Below are 15,667 nucleotides of genomic sequence, written 5' to 3'. Positions count from 1 at the left end.
TATTGTGAACAGCGGAAAACATTTAGCGTATTTTTAATTAAAATGTAACATAAAATCCAGCAGGAAAACAAAAGCCTAAGGGACGATAAGGTTATTTCTCTAGTTAAAGTTAACCGTGAACTGCCTTGGTTTGTGGGTCAATACTGTGCCATTCTTGCCCCCGTCACTGGATCGGGCTGAGAATGTGATCACAGGTTCGAAGTCATGAGTGCTCACAATAGCCCATTAGGTTACCCGGCATAGTAAAAAATATCTTTGTGACTACCCAATCATTCTCTAATGTCTTAGAAAATAAAAAATATATCCCCCATTTGCCTTTAGTGCCTAAAGGATCGAGGATGGGCAGATGTTTAAGCCCCCGTTACAATCAGTGACACTGACTAAGGAAGGAGGGGAATACACAGGGCAGATATTATAGAAGATAGGGCCTTGGACAACTGTCAAAGTAGCCTCCCTGCTTATCATTTTTACATTTTTAGACAGTTGTTTTCTTAATTTTAAAAGCTGAATATATAAAACAATACCGCCATACAATGCTTAAATAATACCTCCAACAAAATACCTACTGGAGATATACCAAGCACTTGTGCCAGAAGTGCTCAATATAGCAGTGGTTTTGTAGGAATGCAGGGTACAGATGGTTACAGATGCCCACATTGAACTTTATATTAAAGGGGCTGTCTGACGGCTACCAACAAAAAAAAATAGAAAACCCCAAAACACATCTGAAATGCTTCCCTAGTGTTAATACCTCCTTATCATCTATCTAATAAACAATTTTTAAGAGTAGTAACTTTCCCCCGATATTGCAGCTTATACACTCCTTCACTTCCTGTTTGAAGGCGGGACTTGGGCTCTTCGGAACTACATATCCCATCATGTCTTTCTTTGTTTTCTGCAGTCTAATCCCCGCCCACTTTACTAAATGGACAATAGGTCTACCCCCGTCCGCCCACACCTGAGCTCAATGAGACTTCCCCCAATAAAATCACGTACTCCTGCATTTTTGGCGTTTTCCACCAGCCCAGTACAGCCAAAATGCCTCTGATACTATTACTCTTTTCAATGGAAAGCCGTGCCTGCTCTAATAAAACTATTATTTCAATGGCTGGGAGAAATAGACTAGGCTATGCTCTTGAGGAGAGAGCCGGGAATTAGAACATGTGACCTAAAGGGGCTGGCACTGTGACTTCTTTCCTAAGCCAGCCCCTTTAGGTGACATGTTTGATGATGCGCCGACACCAACAGTATTAGGAAGTCGGGAGAGGTCACGTGTTGCTGTGTCGGCGTGTCATCATCGCTTCCGGGATCAAGTGACCTGTATTCCATTTGGCGATTCTGGACAAAAGTTGAAATTCATCACTATTGGTAATTACATTTATATCTATTTCTAAGGTTACTAAGCAGGAGTTTAACATTTTAAAGGAATTGGTCCAAAAGCATGTAAAAACAGACAATGGTTTGTCCCCTTTAGAATTAGGCATAAAATTTTATTTTTTTAAAAATTCCAACTCCATGAAATTCCTTTGCAGGTCAATTAGAAATTACCCAGTGGTTCCTTTAGACGCGGCTACAATTGACATTGCTGGCAAGGCAAGGGAACCATCGGTTCCCTTCCAAGCCGTTCAGCCTTATTTTGTGATGCAAGCGGAGCGATGACATCATAGCGTCGCTCCGCTGGAAGAAAGAGACCTGGCCTGAATCGTCAGAGAAGAGGACGGCGCAGGAATGGGGACTGGTAAGTGTAGCACTAACTACAGGGATGTGGCGCATTCTACAGGGGGGCTGTGTGTGCCGTATCTACAAGGGGGCTGTGTGGCGCTTTTTACAGGGGGCCATGTGGCACTATTTACAAGGGGGCTGTTTGCCATATCTACAGGGGGCTGTGAGGCACTATCCACAAGAGGGGTGGTGCTATCTACAGGGGGGGTGTGGCACTATCTAAAGGGGGCTGTTTGGTGCTATTTACAATGGGGGTGGTGCTATCTACAGGGGGAAGTGTGCCACTATCTACAGGGGGTGTGTGTGGCACCATCTATAGGGAGTATGTGGTACTATCTATAGGGGAGCTGTGTGCCACTATCTCCAGGGGGTCTGTGTGGCGCTATCTACAGGGGGCTGTGTGTGTGATACTATCTACATGGGGGTTTGTGTGGCACTATCTACAGGGGGGGGGGCTGTGTGATGCTCTCTACAAGGGGGGGGGGGGGTGTGATGCTATCCACAGGGGGTAGTCTGTGGTGCTATCTACAGGGGTGTGTGATGCTATCTATAGTAGGCAGTGTGTGGCACTATCTACAGGGAGCACTGTATATGTGGTGCTTTATTTTACAGTGTTTGACACAATTATATTTAGGGGCACAGTGTATGGTACTACTTTATTCCGGTGGCGCAGTGTATGGTTATTATTATTATATTTAGGGGCACAGTGTGTGGCACTATGAGAATGTTATCTTTGTTTATAGGTGTGGAAATGTTGGAGAAGTGGCAAATTCTGCAGAAATTGCGTCGTGGCCTTGAGAAGTCCTCATGAGGTCTGGACCAGATGGAGAAAAAAAACTACAAGAATCTGAAAAAGATGCCACTTGTGAGTCAATGGATTTATAGAGAATCTGTCACCTCTCCTGACATGTTTATTATAGGAAATCCTTGTATTTCACAAAAAGTCTTTGTGCAGTCCAGGACTGATAGACAAATGGGTGTTACCATTCCCCATGTCAGGAAGATGTGTCCCTGCACAGTGTGATACGGTCAGCGATGGTTGGAGACTGTCAGTATGTAGGGACACAGCCCTTTGACATGGAGAATCGTAACAACCATCTGTTAATGCTTGAATAAAAAGGTAGTGTTAACAATAGTTACGGTCCGGCAAGGCGGCGGTGTAGAAGGGGAGCCCAAGTTTGGGTAAAAGCCCAGGGCCTATGGTTTACTTAGTCTGCCACTGGTAAGCAGTTAACAGACGAACAGACAGTGTATAATAGTTTACCGCACTCACTGACCATATCTGAATACTATCCCACAGCAGGGTAAGACAACAGCTTGGCAGCAGACTAATCGCACCAGAAAGGCAAACAAACCAGAAGAACTACTGACCCCAGGATACCCATAAAACCAATATACAAAAACTAGATCTCTCAGAGGATCAACATGTCCCATAGTACAAACAAACACATAAAGAAGAACAACATCACAAACAAGAATCTGGATAGAATTATCTAGAAACAATATAACCAGCACCTAAGTAATCCGGACCTTAAGTATATATAGGCCCAAGAAAGGTACTCCGCTCTAATCAGCTAGGCAAAACTAAATTATGACCAAATCCATATTCAGACCAAAGGCATTGCCTAGCAACACCCAAAGACAGATATAACAGAATCATTGATTAGCAGCAGTCCTGATGCATATCGTAACATAAACAGGTTAGCCATGAAAGTTAAAACTAAGTCAACTATGTGTTGACATGGAAGAGTTCCCATTGGACATTAACGTTTGCTTGGGCCCCAAAGTGTTAACTTATCCCACGTTGTTCTACTAATTACATTATAATGTTTTTAGTAACTTGCCTAAAAATCCAAAATCCCAGCAATGTGTCATCTTTCGAAAATCGAACCAGACTCCGTTTTACTGTGGAGTTTGCTATATAGTCCTGAACTGTTAGGGACCAAGAGCACTAAACCAAGCAGTAGAAGCAGTTGGGAAGTGTGATAATCCTTGAGAAATTATTGGATTTGTACTATAATAAACCAAAAACTAATTTAAAGCAAATTATGAAAAAAATCGAACTATGGCTAATAGTAGGAAGACTGACATGGTACGCTCTGCCGTCTGAAGATTTACCAACAATGACACAATTTGCTAAAAGTTAGTCATAAGGAACAAGCATTACATTACTGACAAGGAATTCAAGAGTGAGGAACTACCATGGTAGACTGTTCACTGCAGTAAACATTACTCCGTTTATACATGGTTGCATTTAGAGGTGTGTCTATTTCTCTAGCCAAGACCATATCTGCACAATTTGGGGGTGTTTTTCCAAACTATTCCCTGTACATTTTGAAAAATCATCCTGTAACACGCAAGGCAATATAACACCGAGTTGCTGTGAATCTGTAGCTTATACACAGCGGTTATTATGTAATCCTATTAAATGTTATTATGAGTCACGGTGCGGATTAGCGCACGTGAAAAGTCTATGGAGAGATATTAATATAACATAGCGATGACATTGCCCAAATTAACTGGGGGGTTGTTGTAAAACCTTGAAGTCTACATATGAACACTGAGATTAAACACACCTAGTCCATTGTACAATATTGGCTCATCATATGTTATCTTCTGTGTGATCTGTAGGACTTGTGATGGTGGATATGTGGGAGCGGTGTGTGTGATGGTGCATCTGTAGGTCCGGTGTGTGTGATGGTGCATCTGTAGGTCCGGTGTGTGTGATGGTGCATCTGTAGGTCCGGTGTGTGTGATGGTGCATCTGTAGAACCGATGCTTGTTATGGTGCATCTGTAGGACCAGTGCTTGTGATTGTGCATCTGTAGGTCCGGTGTGTGTGATGGTGCATCTGTAGGACTGGTGTGTGATGGTGCATCTGTAGGACCGGTGCTTGTGATGGTGCATCTATAGGAGTGGTGTGCGTGATGGTGCATCTGTAGGACCGGTTTGTGTAATGGTGTATCTGTAGGACTGGAGCTTGTGATGGTGCATCTATAGGGTCGGTTCGTGTGATGGTGCATCTGTAGGGCCGGTGCTTGTGATTGTACATCTATAGGGTTGGTGCATGTGATGGTGCATCTGTAGGACCAGTGTGTGCGATGGTGCATCTGTAGGACTGGTGCTTGTAATGGTGCATCTGTAGGACTGGTGTGTGTGTGATGGTGCATCTTTAGGGCCAGTGCTTTTGATGGTACATCTATAGGGTCGGTGCATGTGATGGTGCATCTGTAGGGCCGGTGATTCTGATGGTACATCTATAGGGTCGGTGTGTGTGATGGTGCATCTGTAGGACCAGTGCTTGTGATGGTGCATCTGTAGAACCGGTGCTTGTGATGGTGCATCTGTAGAACCGGTGCTTGTGATGGTGCATCTGTAGGACTGGTGTGTGTAATGGTGCATCTGTAGGACCAGAGCTTGTGATTGTGCATCTGTAGGACCGGTGCTTGTGATGGTGCATCTGTAGAACCGGTGCTTGTGATGGTGCATCTGTAGGACTGGTGTGTGTAATGGTGCATCTGTAGAACCAGAGCTTGTGATCGTGCATCTGTAGGACCGGTGCTTGTGATGGTGTATCTGTAGGACCAGAGCTTGTGATCGTGAATCTGTAGGACCGGTGCTTGTAATGGTGCATCTGTAGGACCGGTGCGTGTGATGGTGCATCTGTAGGGCCAGTGTGTGTGATGGTGCATCTGTGGGGCCGGTGCTTCTGATGGTGCATCTGTAGGGCCGGTGCTTGTGATGATGCATCTGTAGGACTGGTGTGTGTGTGATGGTGCATCTGTAGGGCCGGTGCTTGTGATGGTACATCTATAGGGTTGGTGCGTGTGATGGTGCATCTGTAGGGCCGGTGCTTGTGATGGTACATCTATAGGGTCAGTGCGTGTGATGGTGCATCTGTAGGACCGGTGCTTGTGATGGTGCATCTGTAGGACCGGTGCTTGTGATGGTGCATCTGTAGGACTGATGTGTGTAATGGTGTATCTGTAGGACCGGTGCTTGTGATGGTGCATCTGTAGGACCGGTGCTTGTGATGGTGCATCTGTAGGACTGGTGTGTGTAATGGTGTATCTGTAGGACCAGAGCTTGTGATGGTACATCTGTAGGACTGGTGCTCGTAATGATGCATCTGTAGGACCGGTGTGTGTGTGTGATGGTGCATCTGTACGGTCGGTGCTTGTGATGGTGCATCTGTAGGACCGGTGCATGTAATGGTGCCTCCGTAGGATGGTGCTTGTGATGGTTTGGCTGAATACTAATAAGTTATATTAAATGCTTCTAAGGGAGATTACTTGGGTGTCTAGCTTTGAATTACTCAGATACATTTTGAGATTTAATGCTTACAATCAGAATTACTTAACCATGACTGTCTTAAAAAAAATCCTAAACATTAATTTGAATATTTTGACCTAGCCAGAACTTTCACATTATCTTCTCATTACAAAGCACTGAAATCCTTTCTAAGCAAACTATTGACTGACGGCACAAGGCTCCTTGGGGCAGCCCAGCATACACTCAGCTCCTATTATTATTGGCAACTGTTAAACCAGCCATACACATCAGATCGCTTTCGGCCAAACGCTCGTCAGCCCACACAATATGTTAATCCTCAGAGTTGATTTCCAACCCATGGGTTGAGTGACCTATCCCTATACAGAATTACACCACATTTTAACCCACATCAAGAATTTTAATGTATATAACAAATATGCGAGCACTTTCCTGGTCCTCTCACTACTCCCTGCAGGGAGTTCCGGATGAAAAACCGCACCAAATTGTGGTGCAGTTTTTCGTCCGGAATGTCCGCTGCGGAAATCAGCAGGTAAAAAAAGCCTATACTTACCCAAAGCTATGGCGACGTGTCCCTCTGACGTCCTACAGGCCGGCCTCCTGGGATGACGTTTCATCCCATGTGATCGCTGCAACCTGTGATTGACTGCAGAGGTCACATGGGATGAAATGTCATCCCAGGAGGCCAGGCTGGACGCAGGAGCAGCGAGATCTGGATAAGTACAGGCTGTATTTTTTTCTGAGTTGCGATTCCGCCGCAAAATTCCCAACATCTGCTATTTGTTGCGGGTCTACCGCCCAATTGAATTCAATGGGGAGAACCTGCAACAAAAAAACAGCGATTCCGCAGCATAAATTGACATGCTGCAGATTAAAAAAAATGCACCGCAAGTCAATTTATGAACGTTTTTCCGGCAGGTTTTTTATGCAGCGTGTGGGTGAGATTTGTTCAAATGTTATAAACTTTGCTGCGGATATTCCGCAATGAAATCAGTTTCAGGAAATCTGCAGTATTTACGCTATGCGCGGACCCAGGTTAAGGCTATGTTCACACTTGCGTTGTATAATATGTTAATCCGATTCATTTTTAGATCAGAATAAGGATAAAACTGATCCGTTAAAAATCCCATTGAAATCAATGGGATTTTTAATTGTATCCGTTAATGTCCGTTATGTTATTCATCGGTTTTTTGGATGGAGATAAAAGTGCAGAGTACAGGACTTTTACTCCGTTCAAAAAAACGGATGTCTAACCGGTGGGTTATTTTTATCATTGGTGTCAATGTAAAATAGATAGAAATGGATTGTAATCCGTTTTCATCCGTTATTTTGATTTCAATGTGATTTTTAACTGATCCGTTTTTATACTTATTCTGATCTAAAAATGGATCAGAATAACGGATTATACAACGCAAGTGTGAACTTAGCCTAATACTGGATATATGAATGGCGGAGAGAATAGGATATAATATCACAAAATATAAAGTAACACAAGGTACTGTATTCCCCTCACATATTTATAGATATGGATTCAAAAGTTACATACTGTAAAACGGAGGGGGCCACATACAAAATATCAATATGAGGCCTTCTCCTTATGCAAGTTCCCACCACCTCATCCCACCTCGCATTCCAGGACAAGTAGGCCCAAAGCTTGTAACCCCCTCTTTGGGGTGCATAACAAGTAGGCTGGTTCCCATTCCTCTCCTGCTTTCTAATATTGTGTTGCCTTCTTTAGGGATAGTTTCTGACCAATATGAGTTGTGCCTTTTTTTCAATGGGCTTCATGAGCCATAGGAGGTACAAATATGTAATGCATGACCTTGTTTTTTTTGGTTCAGTGCACATGGAACATATGAATGAAGGATTCATGTCTCGCACCATACCGATACGAATTGTCACATAAGTTACTCTAAGTACTGAAAATCGGGCCAATTTTTTACAATCTTATATAAAATAAAATAATTATTAGAAATCATCTGCATATCTATGGTACCAGGTAAATTCTTGATCACTAATAAACCTCTTACACGGCCCGACATGGGCCATGTAAACGAGCACGATCAACGAAACAGCTTGTTGATCTGCGCTTTTTGCTCCTTTCACAAGGAGCTATGTGTGAAGACGAGCGATCATTACTCCGATCGCTCGTCCTCATACATTTCTATCCTTTCGGCAGCGCGTCTCGCTGTTTATACAGAGGGATGTGCTGCCGATAACGATAATATTTCTCGCAGCGTAAATGATACAATCAGCCGATAAACGAGCGTTTGCTCGCTCATCGCCTGATCGTTTCCCTGTTTACACAGGGCAATGATCGGGAACAACGCTCGTTTGCCCGATAATTGGCCCATGTAAAAGGCCCTTAAAAATGAGTTGTGGTCACAATGTGTTCCATGGCTTAACTGGATTAGTACAAAGGTTAACTCAATGAAGTCTGTGAGCCTACAGACATGATTGCCTAAACCTATGAAGTGTACAATATGGCGGCACTGGCATTTACCCATCATAGCTTCATGATTAAAGAGAGTTGTGATAGGACGGACACCCATCGATAATGCTCCTGTCTTGTCCGCATGGCTGGGGTATTGCCCATTGTAGTCTGGGTAGGAGGCTTTGTGGCTATGTGTAGAAATTAGGAATGAGAGGTCGGAACAATAGTTGTTCTCATGTCAACTTGTTTTCACTGGAGCACCTCTTTAAAATGTAGTGCCATAAATATACAACCGTTTTTTTATTTAAATATCATGATTTGGGCACTGTAGATTTTAGCTGCAGAGGGATAGGGTAATACATCATAGTCTCATAGATTTAATACACTATTAGTTATTTGAGAGGTTCCTGTCTTTTGACTCGCGCAGTATATTAGATTATATTTTTTCATTACATTTTATTTTATTTGGTTTTAAAAAACCCGGCATGATACATGGTACAGAGAAGCCAGTCATATACGACGGGTAACTTGTATACATACAACAGTGTACACATACATACCAAGATAAAAAAGTAAAAGTATAAGGGCAAAACGTCCAGCTTCCAACCCCTAGATCTTGTATTTTTGACTTCCCTTTAATCGGAGTTCTTCGTTTTCAGGGACCTCGTGACCGACTTATAGTCTCATTTGATCATTTTCAAAACTGACGAGAATATAATCTACTGAGTGTATCAGATGAGTATGAAACCATTCAGACGTCTGGCCTATGATCTGTGATTGCTCAACAATTCAGAGTTTTTGGAGGGAGGTCACGGATTTCCTCTCTGAGGTTCTAGGTTTTAAGATACCTCATTGCCCAAAAGTTTGCCTATTTGGGATTTTTGAGGAGAAAACCTGGCAACACCACCTTAGAATATTCCTTCGTGAAACGTTCTTTTTAGCCAAAAAAAATCAACAGCACTACGCTGGATGGACAGTAGACCCCATGCTCTTTTCATGTTCAGTAATCTTGTTAACTCCATAGTTCAAAAAGTTAAGGGCTATCCATGAAAATTTTACAAGGTAGGTGTGGTGTACTTTGCCACTTAGGGTCCTCTTACACGGCCTCACGTGGGCCATGTAGCCGAGCGCCGATCAACGAGACAGCTCGTTGATTAGCGCTTGTTTGCTTCTTTCACAAGAAGCTATGTATAAATGTTCGTTACTACGATTGCTTGTCCTCATACATTACCATCATATCGGCAGCACATCTCCCGGTTTACACAAGGAGATGAGCTGCCGACAATGATATTTTCGGCTGCATAAAGTATACAATCAGCCAATGAACGGGCGTTTGCTTGTTCATCGGCTGATCGTTGTCCTTTACACACCTGGCAATGATCGGGAACAAGCGTTCTGTGAATGCTCGTTTGCCCGATCATTGGCCCGTGTAAAAGAGCCTTTACACTATACACCACTCAGTCATTCTCATCCTTGTTGTGCATAAAGGTATAACAGTACCCCGCCTCCCACCTAAGACTCCTAATAACCAAAGCAAAAAAATGTTGTCGTCCCCTACCCCTCCTCTCAGATGTATAGGATATTATAAAGAATCTAAAAGCTCTTGTGGGTCACACATTTCTAAAGCATATTTCTAAACATACTAAATTAGACCACTGGATGTTTAAGAACTTGTAATATCTTCCTCTAAGGAATCCTTATTCTACCAAAGGAACAACTAATGTCTACATTCCAATACCAAGAGGTGTAACAAAAGGGCGCCATAAATTGTACCAGGTCAGGTCTATCAAGATGTTTAACAATAAAGAAACTCTTTTTTTTTTTACATTTCCAATGTCCGTTCCATTTCAAGTCTATCCTTATTGAGATAGTATTTTATTACGTGTTTGGGGTTAAAGCCAGAATTGGAGAAGACTCCACACTTATATTAGGTTTTATGTCACGATATATAGATTTAAGACTTATTGACCAATAAACTGAAAACAACTGGTAGAAGAAGTTGGTACTCACATATGGCCCAGCCAGAGAGCGCAGTTGGTGTTCCAGGTATTTTGTGAGATCGTAGCTTTTTTGAATTGAAGTTCGAGCGAGAGGGTCTGTTATGTTTAGAGTATCAACTAAAACTGCATGCAAGAGAGACACCAGCATAGCACATAGGACTCTTTGGGAGCCCTCTTCAGATACAGATGGTTGAGAGTCAGCAAGAGAATAGTAATAAGAGTGACAGGTGCGGGGAAAAGAAGAAAGTAATGGACATAAAATAGGAAAAAGCAGTAAAGGGAAAAAAAAGAAGAAAAAAAATAAAAATGTTTAAAATCAATATAAAAATGGTCAGTAAATATCAAAAAAGACTTGAAATGTAACATATATAACAATATATATCTCATTAATACATTATTCAGAAATTATTCTCTATATTTTAAGTACAAGGCACAGAACGAATTTGCAATTAATGATCGAATTATTGGGGTTATTATCAAAATAACCATTTCTAAGATACCGACCTCTTAGATGCTGACTATTAGATAGTCGTTTTAGGTAGAATTTCCTCCAGCATGAATTTTAATTTCCGTTTCTTAGTGAGACACATGATTAATTTTTAAAATATGTATCTGCTATTATTTTTTTTTTCATTTCTTATTTCCAGGGATGGAAAGTCACATCGTAATAGGCATATACATGACTGCCAAGTATGGGCCTATTATTTTGTAATTATCAATTCAGACATAGTTACTTTAATACAGAATTGATTTTTAAAGGTCACGTAGGTTACTCATTTATTAACCCTTAGTTATTACTATATTTTGTGTGCAACATTTAAATCTTGAAATCGAGGAAAAGTAGTTTTTCAATTTTCTTAGAAAAATTGCTGGAATATAAATGCGATTAAAAGAAACAAAAAGTGGTGGACATTCTTTTATTATTAAATTCAATTATTTAATTATTTTGATTTGTAAAAAAAATTTTTTGGACCACATTGAAAATGAAACAATTGGCGAACAGAAGACAAAATATATGTAAAGTATAAGGGATTTTTTTTTTTACTCTTTATACATGAGAACTACTTTTGTGTCTTGTACTTCCAACACTTGATATTTCATTGTAAACCAGTTAGAGCAAGGACCATGAGATATTTTTTGCTATTAAAAGCCTAAACAGACGAAATCTTGTGAGTGTCCCATATAACAATACTTCCACGCTACACTTCTACGCTATGAAGACAGCGGGCCTGGTTAAAAGTGGAAAATCTGTATAAAAACAACCAAAATTATATGAAGTCACCGAGATGGAATTTTGAAAATAATGAAATATAAATAAATCCATTGACCTGTTTTCTCATTACTATTCTTTCTTTTGACACCTCTATCTCTCTATTTTGGTTCCTCACTCTCTGTTTTTACTTGTAATAGGAAGCACATGTGAGCTTTGTAGAAATGAGAGGAAACAGGCTAAAACAGGGACAAGTTAAAAAAAAAAAAAAGCAACAAGCTATAGAAAACATTCAACAAATGACAAAAATGACAACAGAGAAGAAAAAACACAGGACTATAGGATAGAATAAAGAAGAAAAAAGCATGTATCTAGATAATACTATGTAGAACTATGTACAACTATATATACAACATATATATACACAACATAGTCCAAAAATACTTTTATCCTAAGTTATAGAGAAATTCCGAATCTTTTATGCAAATTATAAAAACATTCCAGAAGACTTCTGAGGAAATCCTTTCTCTTATCTTATACATTGAAGAAAAGGTCAATAGACAACAAACTCTGATGGCTTCATATAAGATAGACAGACTTTCGACCTTGTTTCATTTTAGGGGTTTCTGAGTTTTGTACATTTTAGTGTGTTTCCCTCAACTATTTTTGTTCTCACGGTTCCCCTCTGGAAGATCTCCAGAACTTTTTAGACATTGAAAGACACGAGAAGACATTTAACCTTAAGTTAAAAGAAGCAAAAAAACAAGTGTAGAAATATAAAATAGAATGGTGGTAATATTCAAAAAGTCAGAGTTTAAAAAAGTTGCATAGGAATCCAAGGATGGACAAAGAGGGAGATGATGAGAATTAAAGAAGTGTATAGAATATCAAGATGAGTTAATGGATGTTTCCATAGAAAAAAGGAGACAACAAGGGTGAAGGACATTGGAAAAGTTAAGATCTCAGTGAGGCAGGAAAGGCAAATAGAGAAGAAACAGCAGAGAGCTGGTCAGAAGAACACTATCCCAGGTATGAGAAGGCAATAGTTAGAAAATCCCAGGTACATTTAGACAGAGACTAAACAGAGCTAAGAAGAAAAGCTCCAGAAGACAATGGTTGACGAAAAGATGAAGGAGATAGTCAGATTGAAAGGACCAAAGTGGAATCAACAATTCAGATACACCAGTAGACAGAAGGTAGCATGCAGTCAGGATAAAACGGGGTGGTAAGCCGAGCAAGTTAAAGAAGGTGTGTTAGTGTTGTCTGTCAATGCTCAGGGTGGGGAACTTTGAGAGATGTCACAATCTGTCTTTGATATTGACACTTTTCTACAAGTGTCTGTCTCAAGGGCCTCTCTCGTGTTTCACCCTCATATGACACAGACACGGTTCTTATATATCTCCTATGCACTCCTCTTTTCTTTTTGCATTTCAGTCACTTCAACTCTTTAAGTCTATGTCCTTTTTCTATCTAATTTTATCAGGTCCCGGGATGTGTATCATGCCACAATGTGTATTATTATTAATATGTATGATGTATACACTTAATATCTCATTGAAGGCGAATACATAAACGATTGTCCTGGAAGTCACCCGATGTGAAATTTTATAACACCATGCCGGCAATACAAATAAATTGTTAGCTCTATTGGACAGCGTTCTCTCGCCTTATCATTTCATTGCAATACGTGTTGTCAATATGTGCCCTGAAATCTCTAATAATAAAGCACTGTAGATAAAGTAGTCGCTGTATAAAAAAAAGTTGATAGCTAATTGACAAGAAGAATCGAGCATAAAAAGTCCTTCGAGTTAGATTGGCGAACCGAACTAGAAAATAATACAAAAGCAATAAGGAATATCGGCTACAGCTTCAAAAAGTAACTGTGATGACATGGAGTGCTTTAAAGACAGGCAGAGGACTGATGAAGGAGGAAGAGACGGGTGCGAAAGACAGTCTCCAAGAAAGGAAGAAGGAATGAGTGAGAAAGTATTGAGATGGAGGTGTAGACTGAGACGGCCCAGCTAGATGCACAGAAAGGAAGAAAGAAAGATGTATAGGAAAGTTTGAGGGAGTTGGGTACCTGTGATAAGCAGCATGTCGAGGCCCAGGAAAGTTATTGGCTGCTGGTTGCTGGTAGCCCAGCTCTCTGTTTTCTAGCCAGGGCAGAGAGTGCCATTTCTCGCTCCTACCTTCCTTTAAAGCCAGACTGGGTGATCTGTGGGAGGGGGGAGGGAGAGGAGGAGAGAGCGAAGGGAAGAAAAAGGAGGGGGAAGCAGGAATTTTTGGGAGGGAGAGAGAATTGGAGCCTCTCCCCTGACGTCATATAAGTAACCACAGAGAAAAAGAGAGAGAGAGGAAGTGAAAAGCAAAAAAGGGAGGGAGAGACAGAGAAAAAGTTCTACGTCTTCTGTAGGCTGAGAGGTGAAAGGAAAGCAGAAGGTGAGATAGTCATGGCTGTTCAATGCCCCTGTCTCTATCTAACCCAATACCTTCTCATGTTGTCTACAATTCACAGAAACTTGTTGTCTCTTGAGGATAGACATGTCTTTCAAAGATATAGACTCAAAGACATGACGGGTTAGACATCCAAACATGGACCTCTGCCATCCACCTAATACGTGACAGTGAGACAGGTACTACTTACCCTTTCTTAAAGCAGACCTGTCACCACGTCCGGTATCATTATATATTACAAAATAATTCCTACATGGTTGGAAATGATGGTCAAAAACCTTAAAGTTGACCTATTGAAATGTTGACCGGTCACATTGTCCTACACCTGCTTAAGTGAGTAGACGTATGTCAGCCATGTCGTACCTGTTCCCTTCTCCTAATACGTCACGCATTGAAGATCTCACCTGTATCCAACACTAAGGTATCAGAATATGGAGAAGACAAGGACTCGTCTTCTTCTAACACAGGTATAATAGGTTGACCTCAGAACTGAGACCTATCATTATCTTCTCATGCATAGATATCAGAACATTGAACTCACATCTTCTCAGAGCTGGGACTTCTAACCTTCTCATGAACATTGCATGGATCCCAACAACAGATATTCAACCTCACTCTTCAACTCCTCACCTGTAAATACAAATAGGACCCTAAGGCAGTGAGGGTGGGGGGGGGGGTGATTTATGTCTTAATACACTGAGAAGTAAAAGAACACGAAGCACTGACCCAAGAAAGGTGGATTTTTTAGAAGTAAACCATGAAAAGAGAGAAAAATAAAAGATTAATAAGGAAAATACCAAAAATAGAGAGTAACAAAGGGAAAGAAAGCAAAAATGCATAGAAAAAAAATAAAAACAAATATCAAAAGAAAAAAAGATGAAGCCGAGAATTAGTATTTTTGTCTCCTTTATTCCCTCTTTTTCTACTTGGCTTCTGGTTTTGCATTTTAGTCAATTGTTTTTGCCTGTTTTTTTTCCTTAATTTTTCTGATTTTTTTTCTTTCTATTTCCCGATTTCTTTTTTTTTTGTTAATTTTCTTAGTATTTCTACTTTTCCCCTATTTTTTATTCTCCTTTTTTTTTTATTTTATCGCTCTTCTTTTCTTTACATATATAAATTTTTTAACATTTTTGTGCATTTTACGTTTTTGCTGATTTTTTTAATTTTTTTTTAATGTTATCTTTTCTAATTATCGCTTCGCGGTTTCCTCAGGTAATACAGCGCACTACTCTATAGGTTTTCTTATATAGAGAGCAAAGAACAAAAAAAAAAAGAGGAGTTATATACATGTCAGAAACACAAGCAGTTAAATGCTATAAATCAGCCATACAAGCCGTGTGATACACAGGAAGGTGACCAGATGACAGATGATCATAGGGGGAGACAATGGCTGACTAATGACTAACGAAACAATAATTAGAGTGTCCTCTGTGTGCATGCTGAGAAAGGTCGTGTTTCCTGGACTTGCATTCAGCCCTTGGCCGGGTAACCTGTTAGTCATGTGACCTGGAGGGTGGCTACGGCGAGTGCGGGTGTAAGAGCCATTGATAAATATCT

The 15,667-nt window shown here is 40.7% G+C and overlaps 1 protein-coding gene across 1 annotated transcript in view; it reads right to left on the bottom strand.

Annotated features, from left to right (window-relative positions):
• The window catches only part of CLCF1 (cardiotrophin like cytokine factor 1), a 44,234-nt gene extending 30,390 nt beyond the window's left edge, over positions 1–13,844 (bottom strand). The window contains exons 1-2 of the mRNA XM_075842882.1: positions 13,737–13,844; positions 10,457–10,620 (exon numbers count right to left, since the gene is read on the bottom strand). Coding sequence (XP_075698997.1) covers positions 10,457–10,620; positions 13,737–13,752 — 180 coding nt within the window. The 5' untranslated portion in view covers positions 13,753–13,844. The remainder of the gene's footprint in view (positions 1–10,456; positions 10,621–13,736) is intronic.
• Between the last annotated feature and the right edge of the window lie 1,823 nt (positions 13,845–15,667).

Source organism: Rhinoderma darwinii, chromosome 11, assembly GCF_050947455.1.
Source record: "Rhinoderma darwinii isolate aRhiDar2 chromosome 11, aRhiDar2.hap1, whole genome shotgun sequence".
Taxonomy (NCBI): domain Eukaryota; kingdom Metazoa; phylum Chordata; class Amphibia; order Anura; family Rhinodermatidae; genus Rhinoderma; species Rhinoderma darwinii.
Note: the sequence above shows the minus strand (reverse complement) of the source record. Positions and strands in the feature narration are given on the sequence as shown.